This window comes from Pinus tabuliformis, chromosome 7 (assembly GCF_031772625.1).
Source record: "Pinus tabuliformis cultivar Carrire ecotype Pingquan chromosome 7, CPIR1, whole genome shotgun sequence".
NCBI classification, from domain to species: domain Eukaryota; kingdom Viridiplantae; phylum Streptophyta; class Pinopsida; order Pinales; family Pinaceae; genus Pinus; species Pinus tabuliformis.
The window spans coordinates 1,808,090,388-1,808,116,546 of record NC_142293.1 but is presented as its reverse complement, the minus strand read 5'-3'; the positions used below and the strand labels follow the sequence as shown (position 1 = coordinate 1,808,116,546).

General features: G+C 39.6%; 1 protein-coding gene across 1 annotated transcript; it reads left to right on the top strand.

The window, feature by feature from the left end:
• The first annotated feature begins 16,150 nt into the window (after positions 1–16,150).
• Positions 16,151–23,706, top strand: LOC149255602 (DExH-box ATP-dependent RNA helicase DExH12-like). The gene is made up of 3 exons (XM_089460529.1): positions 16,151–19,384; positions 19,648–20,037; positions 20,353–23,706. Exons 1-3 carry the CDS (start codon positions 16,418–16,420, stop codon positions 23,539–23,541), a joined length of 6,546 nt encoding a protein of 2,181 aa, XP_089316655.1. The 5' UTR covers positions 16,151–16,417; the 3' UTR covers positions 23,542–23,706.
• Positions 23,707–26,159: the final 2,453 nt, after the last annotated feature.

Sequence of the window (26,159 nt, the reverse complement as noted above, 5' to 3'; positions counted from 1 at the left end):
ATAAGCATTTTGAGGATTCCTATTATTGGGGTTTGGTTGAGGTTGAGAGGGAAGTTGATTTGGCCTCTGCTGAGATTGTAACAAGAGTTGAGAATTTTGATTTTGTGGAGGAGATTGTTGTTGAGGGAATGGTAATGACAATTGTTGACCTTGATTTGGAAGTTGGGGAGCTTGCTGATTCTGAAAGGATTGAGGATATTGATAGAATTGGGCAAATCTCCCATAAGGATTTTGCATTTGCATGCTTTGCAACCATGCTTGGAAAGGATTTTGTGGTTGTGACCAAGGTTGTTGCCAAGGATTCCAATTTGGTGGGGGCTGGAAATTCATAGAGTTGTTAAACCCTTGATTTTGCTGCCCCTGCCAAGGTTTCCTTGCAACAAAACAAAGAGATTCAAGCGTACTTGGATCTTCTTGAAAGACTGCTTTGAGGCCAGGGATTGAAGGACATTCCTTGGTCTCATGGGTTTCTGAGCAAATTACACAGGTTTCCACAACTTGTGCTTCCAAGGGACATTCCCTTAAAGCATGCTTCTTTCTACACTTCGGGCAAAAAATGGTCATAGCCTCGGCTTCTGCCTTTTGTTTATTCTGAATCTTAAGGGTATCAATTTGTTCACTAAGACTCCCTAAGATGTCAGTTTTAAATTCATCTAGCATATTACCAATTTCAGCCCTACTCACTGATCCTGTTGCAGATTTATTTGCCCTAAGGAGAGAAGGATCTCTAGGCCCTTTTTGAGTTTTTGATTTGCCTCTTGAGAGATGGGTACATAGTTCTGCTATATCACTGAGAGGAAGTTGAGAAATATCCCCTTTCCCCATCATGTTTAAGATATCTATCCACTCATCCCTAATGGCTTTTAATAAGAGGGCTTTTAAGGTTTCTTCATCCAAGGTGCTCATTTTTGCTCTTTTTAAATTATATTGAAATCTCTCAAGTAAATCTTCTAAGCTCTCATCTTCTTTTTGCATCATTTTAAAAACTTCACCCTTATGATCAGTAGGCATACAATAGTCCAAATACCTATCCAAAAAGGTTTGTTTCATTTCATCCCAGGTCCTAATGGACTGAGTAACTAATCCCATGAACCATTTCAAAGCTTGATCTTTTAATGTTGATGGGAACAGTTTGAGTTTCTGAGTATCATCCAGATAGTCATAAGTTCGACACACAACTTCAAATTCAAACAAGAATGTTTCAGGGTCCTCAGTTCTTAATCCATGAAAATTTGGGAGGACGGATGGTGATATGTTTTTCATGGTGGCTCGGGAGTCCTCATCAACAATGGGAAACCCAAATGTGTTATCCCCATCTCTATTTCCTCCAATGGGACCTCTACCTCCTCCATTGTTATTGTTATTTCCTCCTCCTCCTCTACCTCTACCTCTACCGCCTCCTTCTTCCTCTGCCATGATGATTCTCCTAGGGATTTCAAAATCTTCTGGTTCTTCTACAAAGGGTGAATGAGAAGAGATTTCTCCTTCCTCTTCAGGTGAGTCTATTTCCTCAATTACAATTGGTTGTCTAGTAGGAGAAAGAGAAGAGTCTCTTCCTAGTTCAAACTCAATAGAAGGTATAGGAGAGTCAACTCTTGGTTCTTGAATTTCAGGACTAGGAGTTTTGGTTGGAGATAAGGGAGGTATCTCTTGTCTATCTCTTGAAGCAGATGGACTTGTAAAAATTGAACTTCGAGCTCTAGCTAAAAACCTTCCCCTAGAATCTCTAGCTCTATGCATGTCATTGTTATTTTATCCTCAAGTCGAGTTAAATAGTTCTTTTTCTGATCTTCCAGTTCACTCTAGGTGCAGGAAGAGAGCATACTCAAGAGACTATTAGATTAATAACTTTCTCCTTTCTGATCCTCCAGATCACTTCAGAGTGCAAGAGGAGAGCATACTTAGATAGGTTATTAACTTCTTTTCTTGAAGTTGTTGTTTTTTTTATATTTTTTTTTCTTCTAAGAATATGGCTACTTAATTTCACTTCCCCGGCAACGGCGCCAAAATGTTTAGTCAATTTAGTGTTATCTAAATTGCTAGTATTTATTGTCAACCCGGGGCTCGTAAGCTGATGAAGTGAAGGTGTACTATATGTACTTAAGTATCCTCTTAGAGTTTTTCTTATCGTTGGGGGGTGTTGTTGCGGTTTAATTATGTTCCTAGATGGAATGAGAATTTATAAACAAGTGAGTGATGGTGTGTGTGTAGAGTGAATTCTAAATGAGTGGAAGTGTGTGTTGAGTGATTTCTAACTATTTGCTTGAAAGGAAATGCTTGGAATGAATAAATGAAATTGAAATGACTTGAAATAAACTTGAAAGCAAATGACCACTACCAATGGCACTAGACACCGTTCAAGTTGCTGCTAATAAAAGGAAAAAGAGTCACTTTTAAAACCCAAGAATGAAGATTATCTCTCTCTAACTCAATGCCTCAAAGCACATGTACTGTGTAAAGCACGGAAAGAAAGTAGCTTAAGTGGAATTATAAAAGTGAGAAAAATATGCTTGAAAGACTAATGATAATAATTTGCTATTTCTAATACTCCACTTCAGCCATATGTACTATGGGAAGCATGATTAGAAAGTAGTGAGGAAATAGTCTAGGAAACACTTTAAAATCAAAACTTTTACTTTAAAGACTAGTGGTAATGATTTACTCTTTCTAACTCAATACTTCAAAGCACATGTACTGTGTAAAGTAAGGAAAGAAAGTAGCTTAAGAACAGTCCAAAAAGCACCCAAACAAGCTGCAAGTTAGTGATATTTTGATCTTAAAAGATAGTAGTTTATGATGAAGATCATTCATGTATGTTAACAGCTCTTTGAGAAATAAGATTAAAAACTAACTATAAAGACAAAGGCAGCACTTGAATTGTCAACTTCAAATACCATTAGCTGTAAAGCAAACACAACACATATGAAAATAAATCCCGGGCTAAAAGAAACCTGCAAAGAAATAACACTGATCAGCTGAAAATAAAGGAAAACAAGTAAATAAAACTATACATGCTTAAGGAAACAAATGAGAAAATAATGAAATACTGCACATGAAATACTTTACAAAGGCTGAGATGAGCAGGGGCCCTCTGTTCATTCAGCCACAAGAGAACTCAAAGATCTGGAAACTTCAAAACAGTGCTATATTGATTTCTCCATTTGCAAAAAGTTTACAAAACAGAGTGCTGGAATAGCACTAGAAAACAGAGTTCACAAACGCTTCTAAATTCAACACGAGTGCAGCAAAATACAACTAATCAAAAGTTCTTTGAGCATACGCAGACGCATCAATTTATAGGAGCTTCTAAGTTATCCTACGCGTACAACTATTTAACAGAAAAACAATAAAACAGTATGCGTATTAATGGTCCTTGGACACATCACGGTTGCGTGGACGAGTTTGGTGGTTCCTGTCATCATGGATAATAAATCCCTATTGGATTGCGTCCCCTGCCGTCTTTAGAACCTGGACAAATCACCATTGGAGATGACGTGACCAAATAGCTTTCAAACACCGTTAAACCACTTTGAGTTGACCGTGGTTAAACCAGCTTTGACCATGGATGAAAGTGACGTGGATGGTTGGAACAATAGGATAGGAACCTCGACCACACTGATACCTGAGTGCCCATGTGGCCCATCTAGCAAACCGACACGTGGATCATAGTATTGAACAAAAAGGCTGCAGGATCTTCAGATAGCTGCGGGATCATCAGATAGCTGCGGGATTCCTGCAAGTAAGTCAAAAACTAAACAAATAGTCATCCATTAGCAAAACTTGCTTGATCATGCTTATTGACATTGAATGTAATGATCTGAGAGGTTTTATGGTGGAAATGAGGCAAAAGTGAAGGAAAGATAAGGAAAAGTGGAGGAAAATGGTAGACAAATAGGTGTAAAATAGAGGTTCTACAACAGCATTGGCCTTCGACTGAAATACTTTGTATGGTGTTCGACATAAAAACATCCATTCACACCATGCGGAATGTACTGCAGTACCTTGAGGATCATTATCATTATCGGTGATTTCTCTTGTTTATGTTAACAACTGACATCATTGGATGGTAATCAGATGGTGTCTTCCCATGTTCGACTTCAGATCACATTTTCACATGGTTAGACTCGTACTTGAGTGAACAATTGAACGAGATAGAAGACCCCGTATCTAGTTTCATCCATCCGGGCTGCGATTTCAGGAGAGTACTAAATCATCTGTACGATGTCATTACATAGATGGTCATCCTATCATGGGTCTATATCTGTAGATGACTAGATCATTCTAGAAGATTCCCATTATTATCATCTCCTCTGAGCTCGAAATTGGATAGGGAATGAGTCAAGTAACCTCCTATCCTCCCATCCCTTCCTCCATGGAAACTAACTCTAAGTTTGGAAGGCCATTCAATACCCTCATTTATGACAAAACCACCTCCATTTCCCTATAAATTGAGCACTCATCATAGTGATTAGGGGTTGGACTTTGAAGAATTGTAAGGAGATACTGTTGGTGTGAGTTTTGAGATCATAACAAGTATTGTTATGCTGCCGGAGTGTTGTGATTTTGGTGTGATGAAGGATGGAACTCAAGCTGGATGAGTGACATGGGATCAGACTTCTTTGGTTGTAACTCTTCCTTCTACTTAATAAAGTTGTTTACACCTTTTCCCATATTCATGTATTTATGTATGATGATTATATGTGTAAATGCTTTCGATTCCATTTACTTATAGTACATAGATCATTATGCTTTGATTCGTTTTTGTCCTCTGTTTATGATTGCAGGTACTGATCGAGCGGATTTAGTTCAAGAAGGAGCAAACGAAGCTATTCAAAGGAGACAAAGGGAAGTGAAAGATAACAAGTAGGTCTCTCGTCTTATCTATCTTCTATAGGAAAAGGTTAAACTCTTTAATTTTTTTGTTCTAAGTGTAGCTACCCACTTAGGGAAGTTGTGTTTATCCATAGATGCAAATTCCATATAACAAGGCTGTGGGTTGAGATAAGGTCCCTGGAGCCCTATAACACCTTGGATCCCTGTAGGTTGTGGGTTGAGACAGAGGTCTCTAGAGCTCTGTAACAACTTGGGTCCCTGGAGGCTATGGGTTGGGATGGAATCTTTAGAGCCTTGTAACAGCTTGGGTCCCATAGAGGTTGTGGGTTGAGATAATAGACTTTGGAGCCCTGTAACAACTTGGGAAGAGACCATCCTAGAGTAGTTGTAGAGGAAATTTGAAATGAATACTTGTGGTTACCGCCCAGATTGCAGAGTGGATTTCAGACTCCCTAGAAGGGGGTGAATCACTGTGTGCACTTGGGGGTGAGGTTGGGTGCCTCTGGGTTCCCAATGTTGACCAATCAAGTAGTTGTCAGTTGGTGGGATTGAGGAAGGAAGTCCTCTGGAGTCCCAGAATCAATGTGTTGGGTCCCTATAATACTAGTGATTACCCCATTACTATTGTAGTTATACCCCTTATTTATATTTGTGCCCCTATTACCCCCATGTTGTTATTTCTGTGCCCCATAGAATCCCTCTATTGTTATTTTTGTGGCTTTATATTATTATTGTTAGGTCGGCTGGATTATATTGTGACTCCTTAGACTCCTATATATAGAAAGGAGGTTTTGTCATTTGAATCATCCAAGAATTGTTCATTTATGTAATGTAAAGGAGGTTGCCCCCTCGAAGAGGCTGAATTCTAAGGCGTTGATCTATCTTTTCTATCTTTTCTTGAGCTGGTTTCATAACATTTGGTATCAGAGCTTTGGATTCTAGGGTTTCGCTGCTCCAAACAGGTCATCGTGGCATTTTCGCTATAACTTTTTTTCTGTGACGTTTCAGAAGTCGCAAAAAAAAACCCATTTGAGAAGAAATCACGCTGAACCTTGGGTCTGAATTTCAGAGCTTTTCGCATGATATTTGCGGAGATATGATCTGAGGAAGTTGGTCTTTTTGCAGACTCCTGAATTACATTCAAAACAGGTGACCTGGGGAAAATCGTCATAACTTTCTCTCTGGGGATCAGATTGAAATTTCGTAAGAAGGTACAGAAAGAGGACGGACTGTAGTTTCTTGTGTGTGTGTTTCAGATTCAAAGGTTGAAACAGTGACTCGTGGCACGTCGTACAAGTTCGCTCTACTGAACCAGTCTAAAAGCAAGTCACTGTGGGAGATTTCACATAACTCTTCCTTGGAGAATCCAATTTGGCTCAGACTTGTGGCATTGGAAAGAGGACGCAGAAGGCTACTACAGGTAGCAATTTCAGAACTGGATGATTCGAAATTACAGAGATACATCAGATTCAATATCAGGCTTCTATAAAGTGAAAAAAGGTGTGTAGTTTTTTTTTTAATTTTTGTGTAAGCTTGGTTTAACGGAATTCAAAGGGCATAGTAAAGCATTATTATCGGTAACTGATGCCCCGAGGAAAGAAAATGCAAACACCTAGTAAGGAACCTGAAAGCTCTAGCATGACTCATGAAGAAGAGGAAGAAATGCTACATGATATATCAAAATTACAAGAACAAGTGCAACAAATGTCACGCTCACAAAAGCTAACAGAAGCTAAGATAAGTGGCGTGGAATCTAAGATAAAGGCATGGAAGCTAAGATGGATGATTCAAAGATAGATTTGAAGAGAGACATGGCAGATTTGAAGATAGATTTGAAGACAGACATGGAAGAATTGAAGAAGTTGCTACAAGAAAGGGTCACTAATGGTGAAAAGGTAGTAAAGGAAACTCATGATGAGAACAAAAGAAATGTTAATCATGATTCCATAGACGCTAATGTTGGATCGAAGAATCACCATATTCCAAAAATCGATATGAGGAAGTTTGATGGCAAGGATCCCGCCACATGGATATTACAGATGGAGCAATTCTTCGATCTCAATAATGTGCAAAACACACAAAAGGTACGTATGGCAACTGTATATTTGGAACCAAATCAGTTTGTATGGTATCAATGGCTTTGCTCTCGTAAACAATTTATCACTTGGGCAATTTTTACGGAAGAATTGATAGCACATTATGAAGATACAAAAAGCAACACTTTTTTTAGCCAATTGATAAGTCTCAAACAAAAGGGTTCAATAATGGAGCACATTGAGGAGTTCCAAAAATTGAACATAAGGGTAAAAGATATTCCAGAGGAGCATAGGATTGATGTGTTCATAGGGTCTTTAAAGGATAATATCCAACATGATGTTCGCCTTTGGGAACCTGATTCATTAGAGAAGGCATTCAGGTTAGCAAGAAAAATGGAAAGCAAAATTATGGCAACCAGGAAGCATACCACTCACAACTATAAAGACGGAAGTGTTGTTGCCCCTAGTCTTCCACAACCTATAAGGTTGACACCACAACAATTGGAAGAAAAAAGAGCAAAAGGGCTTTGTTACAGTTGTGATAGCAAATACACTAAAGGTCATAAGTGTGCTGAGAAGAAATTATTCTACATAGATTGTGAAGAGGAAGAAGAAAAGGAGCAAGAAAGGTCAAAAGAAGAAGATATACTCCAGGAACAAAGCCTAGATGAAGAACAAATAAATCCGACCATATCTTGTAATGCATTGGCGGGAATTACCACTCCTCAAACCATCAAGATAGAAGGACAAATCAAGAAGAAAAAGGTAATAGTGTTGATTGATTCAGGAAGCACCCACAATTTTATTCATTGTAGGGTAGCAAAAGAATTGAATTGCTTCCTATATCCAGCACCAGAGTGTCAAGTGATGATTGCAAATGGAGGAACAATAAATTGCTCTGGAAAGTGCCATAATATCAAGCTATCCATGGGAGAATATGTATTGACTAGCCCAATGCTTTCCATTCCAATGGGAGGTGCTGATGTTGTACTAGGAGTCCAATGGCTACAATCCTTGGGTACAATAGCTTTTAATTTTCAAGAACTTTTCATCAAATTTTCTACGGAAGGAAAGGAAGTTGAATTAAGGGGTATTGCAGGGAAACCAGGAAAGATAATCAGCTCTAATGGTATGACAAAGCTTCTAAAAAAGGAGCAAAGAGGTGTAATTGCACAATTATGTTCGCTAGATGTTTCCACATTGGAATCATCTATTTCTCCAGATCTCCAAAAAGTCTTGGACAATCATTCCAAGGTATTTGAGACTCCCAAAGGTCTCCCACCTATGCGTGATCATGATCATGCTATTCATCTGATTCCAGGAAGTGTTCCTCCAAACATCAGGCCGTACAGATATCCCTATGTCCAAAAAAGTGAAATTGAACGTATGGTTGCAGAAATGCTAGAGGCTGGTATAATTCAACCGAGTCAAAGTTCTTTCTCTGCTCCAGTAGTATTGGTGCACAAGAAGGATGGATCATGGCGCATGTGTCCGGATTATAGGGAGCTCAACAAGCTCACTATTAAAGATAAGTTCCCCATTCCTGTCATTGATGAATTACTGGATGAATTGCATGGATCAATTTACTTCACCAAGTTGGATCTTCGTTCGGGATATCATCAAATCAGAATGAAGATTGAAGACATTCCGAAAACGGCATTTAGAACTCATGAGGGTCATTATGAATTTTTGGTCATGCCTTTTGGCCTTACCAATGCACCTTCAACATTTCAAGGTTTGATGAATTCAATTTTCAAACCATTCCTTAGAAAATTTGTGTTAGTATTTTTTGATGATATACTAATCTACAACAAGTCTTGGAAGGATCATGTTGAACATGTTGACAAGGTGCTACAACTATTGGAGGAGAAACAATTATATGCAAAAAGATCCAAATGTTTCTTTGGAGTCCAGGAGGTGGAATATTTGGGTCATATTGTATCTCATGAAGGAGTTAAGGTAGACCCTAGCAAAATTAAAGCCATTAAGGAATGGAAAATCCCCACATCCATAAAGCATCTGCGAGGATTTCTTGGGTTGACAGGGTATTATCGCAAGTTTGTTAAGAATTATGGGAGAATAGCAGCACCTCTAACAACATTATTGAAGAAAGATGCATTTTCATGGACTCCGGAAGCAACAAAGGCCTTTGAACATCTTAAAGAGGCAATGTGCCAAGCACCGGTCTTAGCTACACCGGACTTCACAAAAACCTTTATTGTGGAATGTGATGCTTCAGGAAATGGAATTGGTGCTGTTCTAATGCAAGATGAAAGACCCATTGCTTTTGAAAGTCGTCCAATCAAGGGAAAGTTTTTAAGCAAAGCTATTTATGAGAAGGAAATGTTGGCAATACTCCATGCACTTAAGAAATGGCGACCCTACCTAATGGGAAGACACTTCAAGGTAAAAACGGATCATGATAGCCTTAAATACTTTTTAGAACAAAGATTATCCTCTGAAGAGCAACAAAAGTGGGTCACAAAGATGTTGGGTTATGACTTTGAAATCATCTACAAAAAAGGGAAGCAAAATGTGGTGGCAGATGCACTCTCAAGAAAGGATGAGGATGTGGAAGCATTGTTGTGCGCCATTTCTATTATCCAACCAGATTGGATAAACGAAGCAAGGGAGGAATGGAAGAATGACGAAGAAGTGTGGGCACTTATTCGAAAGCTACAACAAGATTCCAGTACGTCTGATACATTTAGCTGGAAAAATGATTCGTTATGGTACAAAGATCGCTTATACCTCTGTAAGAATTCCCAGCTAAAACAAAAGATTCTTATGGAATTGCACACTTCTCCCTTAGGAGGGCACTCAGGATTTTTAAAAACTTACCACAGGGTTAAGAAGGAATTTTTTTGGGATGGCCTTAAATCAGATATTCAAAAGTTTGTGGCGGAATGTTTGGTTTGCCAACAAAATAAAGTTGAAACAATTAAGACACCGGGTCTATTACAACCTTTATCCATTCCAAGCCAACGTTGGGAGGAGGTTTCAATGGATTTTATCACAGGTTTACCCAAGTCTGAGGGAAAGAGTGTCATCATGGTGGTAGTTGACAGACTTACCAAGTATGCACACTTTTGTGCATTATCACATCCATTTAAAGCCAGTACAGTTTCTACTGCATTTATGGAAACAATTCAAAAGCTACATGGAAACCCAAAGATTATTGTAAGTGACAGAGATCCCATTTTTACTGGAAATTTTTGGACAGAATTATTTTCTTGTCTTGGTACTCAGTTAGCTCATAGCTCATCTTATCATCCTCAATATGATGGGCAAACTGAGATACTAAACAAATGTTTGGAAGGATATCTTCGTTGCTTTGTATCTGATAAACAGACACAATGGGTCAAATGGTTGCCTCTGGCTGAATGGTGGTATAACACTTCCTTCCATACAACAACAAAAATGACCCCATTTATGGCACTTTATGGGTATCAACCACCATCCATCACATCATATTTAAGAGAAAATTCTAAGGTTCAGGCAGTGGAACATCACATCGAACATCAACAACAAGTCCTCCAACTCTTAAAGGATAACCTCGTGTTGGCACAAAATAGAATGAATGTTGGGTCCCTATAATACTAGTGATTACCCCATTACTATTATAGTTATACCCCTTATTTATATTGTTGTGCCCCTATTACCCCCTTATTGTTATTTCTGTGCCCCATAGAATCCCTCTATTGTTATTTTTGTGGCTTTATATTATTATTGTTAGGTCGGCTGGATTATATTGTGACTCCTTAGACTCCTATATATAGAAAGGAGGTTTTGTCATTGAATCATCCAAGAATTGTTCATTTATGTAATGTAAAGGAGGTTGCCCCCTCGAAGAGGCTGAATTATAAGGCGTTGATCTATCTTTTCTATCTTTTCTTGAGCTGGTTTCATCACATTTGGTATCAGAGCTTTGGATTCTAGGGTTTCGCTCGCTCCAAACAAGTCATCGTGGCATTTTCGCTATAACATTTTTTTCTGTGACGTTTCAGAAGTCGCAAAAAAATCCCATTTGAGAAGAAATCGCGCTGAACCTTGGGTCCGAATTTCAGAGCTTTTCGCGCGATATTTTTGGAGATATGATCTGAGGAAGTTGGTCTTTTTACAGACTCTTGAATTACATTCAAAACAGGTGACCTGGGGAAAATTGTCATAACTTTCTCTCTGGGAATTAGATTGAAATTTCGTAAGAAGGTACAGAAAGAGGACGGACTGTAGTTTCTTATATATCATTTTCAGAGATCCCATTTTCACTGGAAATTTTTGGACATAATTATTTTCTTGTCCTGGTACTCAGTTAGCTCATAGCTCATCTTATCATCCTCAATCTGATGGGCAAACTGAGATAGTAAACAAATGTTTGGAAGGATATCTTCGTTGCTTTGTATCTGATAAACAGACACAATGGGTTAAATGGTTGCCTCTGGCTGAATGGTGGTATAACACTTCCTTCCATACAGCAAAAAAAATGACCCCATTTATGGCACTTTATGGGTATCAACCACCATCCATCACATCATATTTAAGAGAAAATTCTAAGGTTCAGACAGTGTAACATCACATCGAACATCAACAACAAGTCCTCCAACTCTTAAAGGATAACCTCGTGTTGGCACAAAATAGAATGAAACAACAGGCAGATCAACATCGCAGTGAAAGAAGTTTTGATGTAGGTGATTGGGTATTCCTACGGCTACAACCATATAAGCAAATGTCCCTAAAGCAAGCTAAGAAGGATAATAAACTATCACCAAAGTATTATGGTCCGTACAAGGTGTTGCAAAAGATTGGTACTATGGTATACAAATTGGAGCTTCCTGCAGCTTCTCGATTCCACCCAGTTTTCCATGTTTCATGTTTAAAGAAGGTTATAGGAGACAAGCTCCCAATTCAAACGATATTGCCAGAACTTGACAAGGAAGGCAAAATTATATTGGAACCGGAAGCAGTCACAGAAACAAGAACTCGACAGCTACGAAATCGATCGATTTCAGAGTATCTTATCAAGTGGAAGAACTTATCCGCTGAAGATTCCACATGGGAGGATGAGAATTTTATGCAGAAGTATCCAGAATTACTCAAGCGTTGAGGACAACACTTTTTTGAAGGAGAGGGGCATGTTGGGTCCCTATAATACTAGTGATTACCCCATTACTATTATAGTTATACCCCTTATTTATATTGTTGTGCCCCTATTACCCCCTTATTGTTATTTATGTGCCCCATAGAATCCCTCTATTGTTATTTTTGTGGCTTTATATTATTATTGTTAGGTCGGCTGGATTATATTGTGACTCCTTAGACTCCTATATATAGAAATGAGGTTTTGTCATTTGAATCATCCAAGAATTGTTCATTTATGTAATGTAAAGGAGGTTGCCCCCTCGAAGAGGCTGAATTCTAAGGCGTTGATCTATCTTTTCTATCTTTTCTTGAGCTGGTTTCATAACAATGAAACAACAGGCAGATCAACATCGCAGTGAAAGAAGTTTTGATGTAGGTGATTGGGTATGAAAATGTCCCTAACGAAAGCTAAGAAGGATAATAAATTATCACCAAAGTATTATGGTCCGTACAAGGTGTTGCAAAAGATTGGTAATATGGCATACAAATTGGAGCTTCCTGCAGCTTCTCGATTGCACCCAATTTTCCATGTTTCATGTTTAAAGAAGGTTATAGGCGACAAGCTCCCAGTTCAAACAATATTGCTAGAACTTGACGAGGAAGGAAAATTATATTGGAACCGGAAGCAGTCATAGAAACAAGAACTCAACAGCTACGAAATCGATCAATTTCAGAGTATCTTATCAAGTGGAAGAACTTATCCGTTGAAGATTCCACATGGGAGGATGAGAATTTTATGCAGAAGTATCCATAACTACTCAAGCATTGAGGACAACACTTTTTTGAAGGAGAGAGGCATGTTGGGTCCCTATAATACTAGTGATTACCCCATTACTATTGTAGTTATACCCCTTATTTATATTGTTGTGCCCCTATTACCCCCATGTTGTTATTTTTGTGCCCCATGGAATCCCTCTATTGTTATTTTTGTGGCTTTATATTATTATTGTTAGGTCGGCTGGATTATATTGTGACTCCTTAGACTCCTATATATAGAAAGGAGGTTTTGTCATTTGAATCATCCAAGAATTGTTCATTTATGTAATGTAAAGGAGGTTGCCCCCTCGAAGAGGCTGAATTCTAAGGCGTTGATCTATCTTTTCTATCTTTTCTTGAGCCGGTTTCATAACACAATGGCAGTGGGTGTGCTAGTCCTAGAAGCAAGCAATTCCCCCAGACTATGGAATCTCACTCAGGGGTGATAGCTGCAACTGTCTACAGTTGGGTGAAGAGTCCTTGTCCCAGGCTTAGTTGCTCTAAACGTTCAAAGATAAGTATTTGTGTATGTTGTTTTTTCTTTTGATAAATCATGCCAATGTGTTGTAGATAATGGTTCTAGATTTGGGGATTGCATTATGTTGATTATGCTTGCATATGTGGTACATCCATGTGGGGATATGGTAATGTGACATGTATATATATGTGTGTTTAATATATGGATGCATGTGTGTAAATATTGCTAATGGTACACAAAACATGTGATGTATAAGAAGCCTAATAGAATGCATGAGAATAAAAGACTAGGCCACAATGCTACGATGAGCATGGAAGTACACATATGTTTAATAGTGTCTAAGTAGCACATGAATAACTTTTTAAGAAAGCGGTAGAACTTGTTACATATCATGGTCAAGCTATGAGAGCTTGGATTAACACTTGGAAAATACCATGCTCTGAGACCCCTTTTAATAATGTGAAGATTACATGGATGAACCTCGATATATTAGGGTCTGTATTCACATATATGTCATTTATTGCGAAGTTACAAGTTGATGTGCTACATGAACAACAATGTATTGATGTCAAGGGGAGCTTTCCCCTAGGACCAGTCGAGCCACCAACTTTACCTGAACGTCCTTCAACCTTGCATTCTCAGCAGGATGGATACCTATTGTTGGCATCTTAAGGTGGCTACCGAGACACTTGAAGGCTCTATATAGCGCCCTCGAGTTGTTTGCAGGCTCAACGCAAGGTCCGATATTGTTGGCGTGTGGTAGGAGAGGTTGAGACCTCTCAGGATTCTAAGCCAAGCCTGTGGTAGGTAGATCACACAAGAGCACCTATGCCGTTCTAGGTGGCATTCCCTCCCCATGGGAAGGGAAGAATCGTAGGCTAATAACTCATTTGAGAAACTATCACTCAAGCTTAGGGGGGATAACGTCACTGATCGCCTTAAGCAACTAAGGACATTGTTATTAAACCGTGAAGCACGTCTAGGAGTTTACTAGACTCTAAGAAAGAGCCATAATCAACAAGACTAGCTCGAAGAAGCTTGTGCAACGACAAAGCTTGTAGCTAGGGAGGTTGCAAAGCTCTATGTATAAATCACTACGCAATGTAGAGTGGAGATCCTTTGACCTAGTCATGATGAAAATGGGGAGGAAGGCCCTTAATATAGCACAAAGGAGTGAGGCCCAAAACTTATAGGAAAAGTTGGTCTAACCTTATCCATTGGAAAATCAAGACCGTAGTCAAGGGAGGCTTCTGATTGGTGGAGCCAGATTCCCTTCATGTGATTGGTCAGAATGACGGGGCAAAGGTCATAGAGCCTAGAGCCTGGAGGTTAAATTAAATTTGAGTCAGGGTCTCAGCAACAAAGGGCGTCAGGGTTCTGTCGAGAGATGGCGACTGAGACTTCTTCAATCACTCGGATCCGTTAGGCGGGGAAGCTGTCGGAGCTGGCCACCCCGGAAGCTTGAAAGGTTGGAACCCCAAAGCGTTGCGCTAATGATTCTTAAAGGGTTTCAGGTTCGAGGGTTCGTGTTTACTATGTAAAATCGTCAGGTAGAGATGACGTTAGCACGACGTCTTGGGGGACACATGGCAAGTAGTTTGGGTGTTTAGGGTACCCAAAGGAGCCACATGTGGGTGACACGTGGACCTCTCATAGGCCAACACGTGGTGTGGATGACATCGACATGACATCACTCAGGCAGTGGTCAGACTCTAGAAGTTGGAACCCCGTATGGTTGAATGTCCCAAGGAATATCAGGCACCAGGGATCATTAGTTGACAGAGAATTTCTCTGTCACTTGGGCCTTTAACTCGGAAGTGGTCGGATACATGCGCCATGGTTGGGGGTCCCACAAGAACATTGGCGGATCGTGCGTGGAGGGTCACGTGGTATACTGGAGTACCAAAAGCTCGTAGCTATTGTGGAAAACAATAGTGGAAGGTCAGATTCTGGTGGGGGGGGGGGAATCACTCGAGAGCGCGAGACATTTTGAGGGCCCCGAAGTCGTGACACGTAGCTGGGAGGTTGGATTCCGAGGGGGGTGCCTCAAGTTGAAGCGTCGTGAGGGTCCTAGAGTTGTGGTGCACCAAGATAATGATTCCGGAGGGAGAACTCCACATTACAGATTCAAGGGTCTATTGGGGTCCTCTTGGAGCAAAAAATAAAATAAAAATAAAATGTTTCTATTACCCTATTCCTCAAATGTATAACCAGGGGGTCAAGTATGTTACATATCACTATATTTGTCATTTTGCTCTTTTTGTAGTTTTGCAAATCTTATGTAATTGGGTCTTCAGTTAATCTAATGTGTCTTTCTATATAATGGATTTGGGGTCTCTTTAATCTCTGGTGAGTCCTGAAATTGCTGATGTAATCCCCAAGTATTTATTGCGACGAAACACAAACTTTATATCAAAATACTCATCTTTATTTAAACAAAAACATTTCAATAATAACTTATATACCAGAGAGATATGTAAATTCTTTTGATATTCAATATAAATTTAACATATAATACACACTAATGAACAATCAACTTAAATTTATCCTAATTCTAAAAATGTAGAAATATTTCAAATTTTATTTTTATTTTTATAATTTTGATAAAAAATTTACTAACTGTTTTTTTTAAACTTTCAATAAATCACCTAGACAATGATTAATTGTCAACTTTTCGAGTAGTTAATCAGACCAAATCCTTTTTCTCACCTCATCAATTCAAAAATATAATAAATTTCCACAAATATTAAAAATATTTTTCAACGAAATCTCACCCCCTCTCAATTAAAAAAACCATATTGCAAATAACAATTTAAAACTTTTAAAGTTCGTGAACATTTTGAAGTTTAGGAAATCTTTTCGCAACTTTATTTCTCAAACTTAAAATCATATAAATTGCTACCAAACGTATTTTTTGTTTGCTGAAACTTTTCTTCTTACGCTTTTTGTTCGCTGAAACGGACTTTCATCAGGTCAAGAACCTGTATCAATGAGGGTTGAAGCTTAAACCCTAGTTTTGTTCGGGGCAGCATCTCGCGGCAGCAGATAGATTTCCCGACGCTTTTCTTTCGAACGCCATATCGCACGGTTTGGTTATTGCCGTAAGTCTTCTTCATCTCTGATCTTTTGTTTTTGTTGCTTTCATCAGCAATTGCAATTACGAATTTGCGGGGCAATGGCACACCTTGGGGGAGGAGCCGAGGCTCACGCCCGTTTCAAGCAGTATGAATACAGAGCAAATTCCAGTTTAGTTCTAACTACAGACTCTAGACCTAGAGATACGCATGAACCCACAGGAGAACCGGAGTCTCTCTGGGGTAAAATTGATCCTAGGAATTTCGGTGATAGGGTTTATCATGGCAAGCCAGCCGAACTGGAGGAGAGGATAAAGAAGGCTAAGAAGAAGAAAGAAAGGGAAAAACCAGACCTGGATATGATGCCCAGGAAAGACAGCAAGAGGCGGAGGGTTAAGGAGGAGAGTGTTTTATCAATTGTGGACGATGGGGTTTACAGGCCCAGGACTAAGGAGACTAGAGCCGCTTATGAGGCCCTTCTCAGTACGATACAGCAGCAGTTTGGGGATCAACCGCAGGACATCTTAAGAGGGGCCGCAGATGAAGTGTTGGCTGTTTTGAAGAATGAGAAAATAAAGGACCCAGATAAGAAGAAGGAGATTGAGAAGCTTCTTAATCCAATGAGTACGCAGCATTTTGCCCAGCTCGTTTCGATGGGTAAACTAATAACCGATTTCCAGGAAGCGGGAGGCGAGGCGGGGGCTGGAATGGGAGGCGCAGCAGGAGAAGCCCTTGACGATGACATCGGCGTTGCGGTTGAATTTGAGGAGGAAGAGGATGATGAAGACAGTGATTTGGATCAGGTGCAGGAAGAGAGTGATGTAGATAATGATGATGATGGGCAGGAGGGGCATGAGGCGGAGGCTATGCAAATGGGTGGTATTGATGATGATGACATGGAAGAAACAGACGAAGGATTGAATGTCCAGGACATTGATGCTTATTGGCTTCAGCGTAAGATTTCACAGGCGTATTCTGCTATCGATCCTCAGCACAGCCAGAAGCTTGCTGAGGAAGTTTTGAAAATACTAGCAGAAGAGGGCGATGTTCGGGATGTTGAGAACAGACTTGTGATGCTTTTGGATTTTGAGAAGTTTGATCTTATTAAGTTGCTCTGTCGTAACAGGCTTAAGATAGTTTGGTGTACTAGGTTGGCCAGGGCGGAGGATCAGAAGGAAAGGAAGATAATTGAGGATGAGATGACAATGGGGGAACAGCCTGCCCTTGCTGCTATCCTTGAGCAATTACATGCCACAAGGGCCACTGCAAAGGAACGGCAGAAGAATCTCGAACGTAGCATACGAGAAGAAGCAAGGAAATTAAGAGATGAGGGTGGGGGTGGAGATGGGGAGAGAGAACGGCGAATGGATCGAGAGGGTGGTGGTGGTGCTATGGAGAATAGTTGGTTAAAGGGACAGAGGCAGATGCTAGATCTTGAGAGCATTTCATTCCATCAAGGAGGTTTGTTGATGGCAAACAAGAGGTGTGAGCTACCTCCAGGTTCATATAGGACCACAAGGAAGGGTTATGAGGAAGTTCATGTCCCTGCGCTGAAGCCGAAACCATTTGCTGAAGGAGAGGAACTTGTGAAGATATCAGATATGCCGGATTGGGCACAGCCCGCTTTTTCTGGGATGAAGCAACTGAACAGAGTGCAGAGCAAAGTATACGAAACTGCCCTGTTTACGCCTGAGAATTTGCTCTTGTGTGCACCCACTGGTGCCGGGAAAACCAATGTTGCCATGTTAACCATACTTCAACAGATTGCTCTCAATAGGGGAGCAGATGGTTCTGTTGATTTGAACAAATTCAAAGTTGTTTATGTTGCACCTATGAAAGCACTGGTTGCAGAAATGGTTGGGAACTTGTCTAACCGGTTGCAGTCCTATGGAATATCTGTTAAAGAACTTACAGGAGATCAATCGATGTCCCGTCAGCAGATAGAGGAAACCCAGATAATTGTAACCACTCCCGAAAAATGGGATATTATTACAAGAAAGTCCGGAGATCGGACATATACCCAACTTGTGAAGCTTTTAATTATTGATGAGATTCATCTTTTACATGATAATAGAGGACCGGTGCTGGAAAGCATTGTGTCCAGGACAGTTAGGCAAATCGAGACTACTCAGGAAATGATTCGATTGGTGGGATTGTCTGCAACACTTCCAAACTATGAGGATGTTGCCCTGTTTTTGAGGGTTAAGTCAGATGGGCTATTCTATTTTGATAACAGTTACAGGCCTTGCCCGTTGGCTCAGCAATATATTGGGATCACTGTCAAGAAGCCACTCCAGAGGTTTCAGTTGATGAATGATGTGTGTTACGAAAAGGTGATGTCGGTTGCTGGCAAGCATCAAGTTTTGGTCTTTGTGCATTCCAGAAAAGAAACAGCAAAGACAGCTCGTGCTATAAGAGATGCAGCTCTTGCAAATGACACACTTGGACGCTTTCTGAAGGAAGACAGTGCTAGCCGGGAGATTCTCCAAACAGAGACCGAATCAGTGAAAAACAATGATCTGAGAGACCTATTGCCGTATGGCTTTGCAACCCATCATGCAGGGATGGCCAGAGCAGATCGAACTTTGGTAGAAGACCTCTTTGCTGATGGCCATATTCAAGTTTTGGTGTCCACTGCTACTCTTGCATGGGGAGTAAACCTTCCTGCTCATACTGTTATTATAAAAGGAACTCAAATTTACAATCCTGAGAAAGGTGCATGGACTGAACTCAGTCCGTTAGATATTATGCAGATGCTTGGTCGTGCAGGAAGGCCACAGTATGATTCCTATGGAGAAGGAATAATAATAACAGGACATAGTGAATTGCAGTATTACCTTTCTCTTATGAATCAGCAATTGCCAATTGAGAGCCAGTTTGTGTCAAAGCTAGCAGATAATTTAAATGCAGAGATTGTACTGGGTACAGTTCAAAATGCAAGGGAGGCATGCACATGGCTAGGCTACACCTATCTTTATATTCGTATGTTACGTAATCCAGTTTTATATGGTCTATCTGCTGACGTTTTAGAGAGAGACAATACTTTGGAAGAGAGGAGAGGAGACTTGGTAAGCATAGCCGTGTTCTTTAATTTCCCATCTTTACTGTGATATTACCCAATTTTTGCTGGGTGCATATCCAATGGTAATCAGGGTTCCCACGTTGTGGAGATGGTGCCTACAGTTGGATGTGCACCCAGATAGTAATGCTTTGCTAATCATTATTGAGTTTTATTTTGCAGTATAGTTGTACAATCTCTACTTGTGTTTTTTTGGTTTAGAACCTGTTATAGCCCATGGTCCCCTTATTATTGAATTTTTTTTGTATACAGATTCATTCTGCAGCAACAATCTTGGACAAAACCAATCTGGTGAAATATGATCGAAAGAGTGGATATTTTCAAGTTACTGATCTAGGACGCATAGCCAGTTATTACTATATTACTCATGGTACAATGGCTACTTACAATGAACATCTGAAGCCAACAATGGGTGACATTGAGCTATGCCGATTATTTTCTTTAAGTGAAGAGTTTAAGTATGTAACAGTAAGAGAAGAAGAAAAGATGGAACTTGCAAAGCTCTTAGATCGAGTACCAATCCCAGTTAAGGAGAGTTTGGAAGAGCCCAGTGCAAAGATCAATGTTTTGCTTCAGGCATACATTTCACAGCTTAAGCTTGAAGGACTTTCTCTCACATCTGACATGGTGTTCATTACTCAGGTATCATATGGTCGCATTGCGCAGTGAACCAATTCTTGTTGCTTTATTAATTGGAAACCTTGTATTTTTATTTTCCTTCTAAAAAATTCTTAAAGGTGGTATTGAGGACGTTGTAGGCCGTGCTGTTTTCTCAAAAGCCTATTTTGCACTAATGTTTATTGTCATAGAGTTGCTACCATCGCTCTTGCATTTGTGTTCTTTAAAGCCTATTTTGTATAATGTTTATTGTCATAGAATTGCTACCATCTCTCTTGCACTAAGTGTCTATTTTAAATTTCTAATACAAAATTTTCCCTTTTCTGGTTATGTTCCCAGAGTGCAGGTCGCCTCATGAGAGCACTTTTTGAGATTGTTCTTAAAAGAGGATGGGCTCAGTTAGCTGAAAGAGCTCTTAACCTGTGCAGGATGGTTAGTAAGCGCATGTGGAGTGTTCAAACTCCCCTTCGTCAATTCAAAGGAATTCCAAATGATATTTTGACCAAAATTGAAAAGAAAGATTTAGCTTGGGATCGATACTATGATCTCTCTGCTCAAGAGATTGGGGAGCTCATTCGTTTTCCAAAGATGGGGAAAACCATTCATAAATTTGTCCATCAGTTTCCAAAATTGGATCTTTCTGCTCATGTCCAACCAATAACACGAACTATATTGAAGGTTGAACTAACTATCACTCCAGATTTTCAGTGGGATGAAAAGATTCATGGATATGTGGAGCCGTTTTGGATAATAGTAGAAGACAATGATGGTGAATATTTACTCCATCATGAATATTTTATGTTGAAAATGCAGTATGTTGAAGATGACCATCATTTGAGCTTCACTGTCCCCATCCATGAACCTCTTCCTCCCCAGTACTTTATTCGTGTTGTTTCTGATAAGTGGTTGGGGTCGCAGACAATACTGCCAGTTTCATTCAGACATCTTATTTTGCCAGAGAAATACCCACCTCCAACTGAGTTGCTGGATTTGCAGCCGCTTCCTGTGTCTGCGTTAAGGAATCCTTCATATGAAGCACTATATCAACAGTTTAGACACTTCAATCCTATTCAAACTCAGGTATTTACAGTGCTTTATAACTCAGATGATAATGTTTTAGTTGCAGCACCTACTGGTAGTGGCAAAACTATTTGTGCTGAGTTTGCTTTACTACGATTGCATCAAAAAGGCCCAGACAGTGTATTTCGATGTGTCTATATTGCTCCTATAGAAGCTCTTGCCAAAGAGAGATATTGGGATTGGGAGCAGAAATTTGGAAAAGGATTGGATCTGAAAGTAGTTGAACTGACAGGTGAATCTGCAACTGATTTGAAGCTCCTTGAAAAGGGTCAGATAATAATAAGCACACCAGAGAAATGGGATGCTTTGTCTCGGAGATGGAAGCAGCGGAAACTGGTTCAACAAGTCAGCCTTTTCATTGTGGATGAACTTCATTTAATTGGTGGAGAGGGTGGTCCAATCCTGGAGGTAATCGTATCCAGAATGAGATATATTTCAAGCCAAATTGAAAATCGTATCCGCATTATTGCTCTTTCTACTTCACTTGCAAATGCTAAAGATCTTGGAGAGTGGATTGGTGCTACAGCACATGGGCTTTTCAATTTTCCACCTGGTGTGCGTCCTGTACCAATTGAGATTCACATTCAGGGGATTGATATAGCCAATTTTGAGGCTCGAATGCAAGCAATGACTAAGCCAACATACACATCAATAGTTCAACATGCAAAGGAAGGCAAACCAGCTCTAGTGTTTGTGCCAACACGGAAACATGCAAGACTTACTGCTCTTGATCTAGTCACGTACTCAAATGCAGATGGTGGAGAGAGATCCCAATTTCTTCAATGTACTAAAGAAGATCTGGCACCTTTCATTGCAAAAGTTAAAGAATCGACCTTGAGTCATGTGTTGACTCACGGTGTTGGGTATCTACATGAAGGTCTCAGTTTAATGGAAAGAGAATTGGTCACCCAGCTGTTTAGTGCAGGGGCAATTCAGGTGTGTGTTGCAAGCAGTTCGATGTGTTGGGGGTTGTCCTTGTCTGCACATTTGGTTGTTGTCATGGGGACACAGTATTATGATGGGCGTGAGAATGCTCATACTGACTATCCTATTACTGATCTTTTGCAAATGATGGGCCGTGCCAGTAGACCTCTGTTAGATAATGCTGGAAAATGTGTGATTTTATGCCATGCACCTCGCAAAGAATATTACAAGAAATTCTTATATGAGCCATTCCCAGTGGAGAGTCATCTTGATCACTTTCTCCATGACCATATGAATGCTGAAGTGGTTGTAGGCACCATTGAAAGTAAACAAGATGCTGTGGATTATCTCACTTGGACATTTCTCTATCGCAGACTCACTCAGAATCCGAATTATTATAATCTTCAGGGTGTCAGTCATAGACACTTGTCAGATCACCTTTCTGAGCTTGTCGAGGGCACATTGACTGATTTGGAGTCAAGCAAGTGTGTGGCTATAGAAGATGAGATGTATCTTTCTCCTTTGAACCTTGGCATGATAGCATCTTATTATTATATCAGCTACACCACCATTGAACTCTTTAGCTCATCCTTGACCGCAAAGACAAAGCTGAAGGGGCTTCTTGAAATTCTTGCTTCTGCTTCAGAGTATTCACAGCTTCCTATACGGCCAGGTGAAGAAGAAACAATAAGAAAATTAATAAATCATCAAAGATTTTCTGTTGATAAACCAAAATATACTGATCCCCATGTAAAGGCAAATGCTTTGTTGCAAGCTTACTTCTCAAGGCATGTTATTGCTGGAAACCTAGCACTAGATCAGCGAGAGGTCCTGCTTTCTTCGAGTCGGCTTCTTCAGTCAATGGTGGATGTTATTTCTAGTAATGGTTGGTTGAACCCAGCTCTTGCTGCAATGGAGTTGACCCAGATGGTCACCCAAGGTCTTTGGGAACGTGATTCTGTCCTATTGCAGCTTCCACATTTTACAAAAGAACTTGCCAAAAAGTGCCAGGAAAATCCAGGTAAAAGCATTGAGACTGTTTTTGATTTAGTTGAGATGGAGGATGACGAAAGACGTGAATTATTACAGATGACAGATGCACAGTTGTTAGACATTGCTCGTTTTTGTAACCGCTTTCCAAACATTGATCTGGCATATGATGTATTAGAGAGTGATGATGTGAGAGCTGGGGAAAATGTTACATTGCAAGTTACTCTTGAAAGAGATCTAGAAGGAAGACAGGAATTAGGTTCAGTTGATGCACCTAAGTATCCCAAACCAAAAGAAGAAGGTTGGTGGCTAGTTGTTGGGGATCCAAGTAGCAATCAGTTGCTGGCTATTAAGAGGGTATCACTTCAGAGAAAATCTAAAGTTAAGCTTGATTTCACTGCACCATCAGAGCTTGGAGAAAAGAAATACACGTTATATTTCATGTGTGATTCATATCTTGGGTGCGATCAAGAATATGAATTTACAATTAATGTGAAGGAAGCTATGGAAGATGACGAAGATGGAAGAGAATGAGATGCTTTTTCTGGAGAAATGGTTTTTACAGTTTGTGAAGAATTGTCAAGAACCGACTTTGCAATTAAGCGGGGGAGCCTTTTATATTTGTAACCCGAATAAGCTTTTTGTATAATTAAGTAGCACTGTTTCTAAAAACGAATTAATTGACTTTCCTTTCTCTGATGTTTGCTGTTCTTTCCAACTAATATGTGCTGATTAGTTGACACATATAGGTGCTGGTTGGTTGTAAATTATTATCTGGTTTCACATGGCAATACTTGGTGTGCTTAGCCACTCTCGTTTTAAAGAATCTTCTTTTATGCTTGTCTAAACTCGTTGTTTGTTTGATTGGCTATCTCGTCATTTTTATTGGCTATCCTCTACTTGATTTATAGAATGATGTATTATCTTTGCACGTGGTGATAAAACTTTTGCTGTAATTTGCCCTTGCAGGCTGATCCCTGGTCAAGTTATAGATGTATGATTTTGCCCAAGACCCATAGGAGAGTTTCTGTTATTGGCCAAACCATAACAAATTGAATTCATATGTAAGAATACTTTTGACTGAAATGTACATAGCTATTGTGGACTTAGAGATGTTTAAAGCCATGGCTACAAATGTTGTTCTTGACTACTGCAATCAAAGTTGCCTTTATCCTTGAATGCGAGGGGCACCCTCAAGATGCAATAGGCCTGCCAAAGGTTATGTAGCACCTATAAGAGGGTGATCCGGCTTATGATATCTCTATGATATTAAGTTTCACATGCATACAGGTTGTTTCTATTCCAACTTCTCAAGGTAGAGGTTTACAGTGTCCTGTAGCTGCAACTAAATTACTTATCTGTCAGAACTGTACTCTCCTACAATCTTTAAGCAATATCTGGCTGATTTTATTTATGGCTTCTCTAAGGCAGAATCTGTACTATTAAGAGACAATCTCTGAAGATAAGGTGTACCTAAAGGCCACTACATGTTAGCTGGTATGCTTAGACAACAATATGCAATGTGAAAAATCACCTTTAACAGAATTCTGTTATTTATTATATTCAGATAGTTACCATAGTAGCTATTTTTTTTTCTTAATATTTAATAAAATAATTAGATAAGTGGAAATACTCAATTACTCTTTTGGATGCACACAGTTTTGACTCTATCCTACTCTCACGGTGCCTGAAAATGCTTGAAAAAAAATTATTTGCCTTTGCCTTTCCCCTTTGTTTAAGTGAAACCATACCAATTTGATTTTCACTGTACAATGCCAAGTCTTACTTTATAGAATAAGATATCTATTGCTGTGCAAGACTGTTATTTCATGTTATTTTAACAATTTTTCCCCATCAGAATTATTATTTATAGTGAATAGAGATTTGTAATTTATTTTCTTAGCAATATGCATCATGGTTATCAGAACCAGTCAATCAAAACTAGTTCACATTTTTTTTTTTGCCTGAACTGTTCACCAAAGTGGAACTGCTTTTTTCCTGAACCCGACCAACCCACAGCAGTTTTTGCCTAGAAAACCGGAAATATTTTTTTATTTTTTATTGTTATAAAACAGACCCTCCTCCCAAACCCCGCTTTCAGCGTAAATTGTTGCCAATTTGCTTTCACTCTTACATGCTATATGCACCAGCGAACTTGTCAAAATGGTTTGGTTTTACACACTGATGTACATAAATATATAACATTTATGTAAAAATTTAAGCATTTTATGCCTTGTTTATATGATTGTTTTTCCCCGGCTGCAATCCAGTTGCAGTTTTGATAACTTGTATATGTTTTGATAACTTGTATATGCATGTAATGTTGAAAATTGTAGCGAGAAGGGGTTCCTTGTTTTGTATCTTAATTCAAGAAGCCTCAACTAGTTTCTCCTTGAGCATGCACGAGTTCCTATGAGTTAGGAGCTAATTTCTAAAAAGTAGGACGAGTTCCTAAAATTTAGGGTGAATTCGTAAAATTGAAAAAGTGTTCATGAAGCAGTTCAGTAGGGTCAAAGTGGAAGCTCGAGTTATTAGTGAGTCTCAAGAGATGGACGAGCTAATTTCTAAAAAGTAGGACGAGTTCCTAAAATTTAGGGTGAATTCGTAAAATTGAAAAAGTGTTCATGAAGCAGTTCAGTAGGGTCAAAGTGGAAGCTCGAGTTATTAGTGAGTCTCAAGAGATGGACGAGTTAGCATGTGTTGCATGAGTATTTAACTCATGCTAACTCAAACAATTACAAAAACAGACTCCTTAATTAGTAACTCACTAAATTTGACCATTCGAATTGCTTTAAAAGGAGGAGCGAAGGCACATTGTTACTCATTGTTTTGTGACATGGAGCTACCAAAGAGGCCTCGAACAATGGTGACTCTTGCGCCACACCGGGTCTATCGATGTGCCCCTCACCATCCTGCGTGTCCCCTTGCTCAACCTCTTCCTCGAGCTTTTGACATCTGAAGCCTGATCTCCACCGGTAGAAATGCTACTTGGTCTCATCTTTCAGCTTTTCTCGTTCTATCCACTCCCTTTGAGGGGGTCTGGTGTCCTTTCGGTCAAATCTCTCCACGAGCCTCTGTGTGAAATCTTTATAAGATACGTAGATGACCCAAAGGGATCAACCCTGGGTACCACCATTCCATAGCATCTCCAT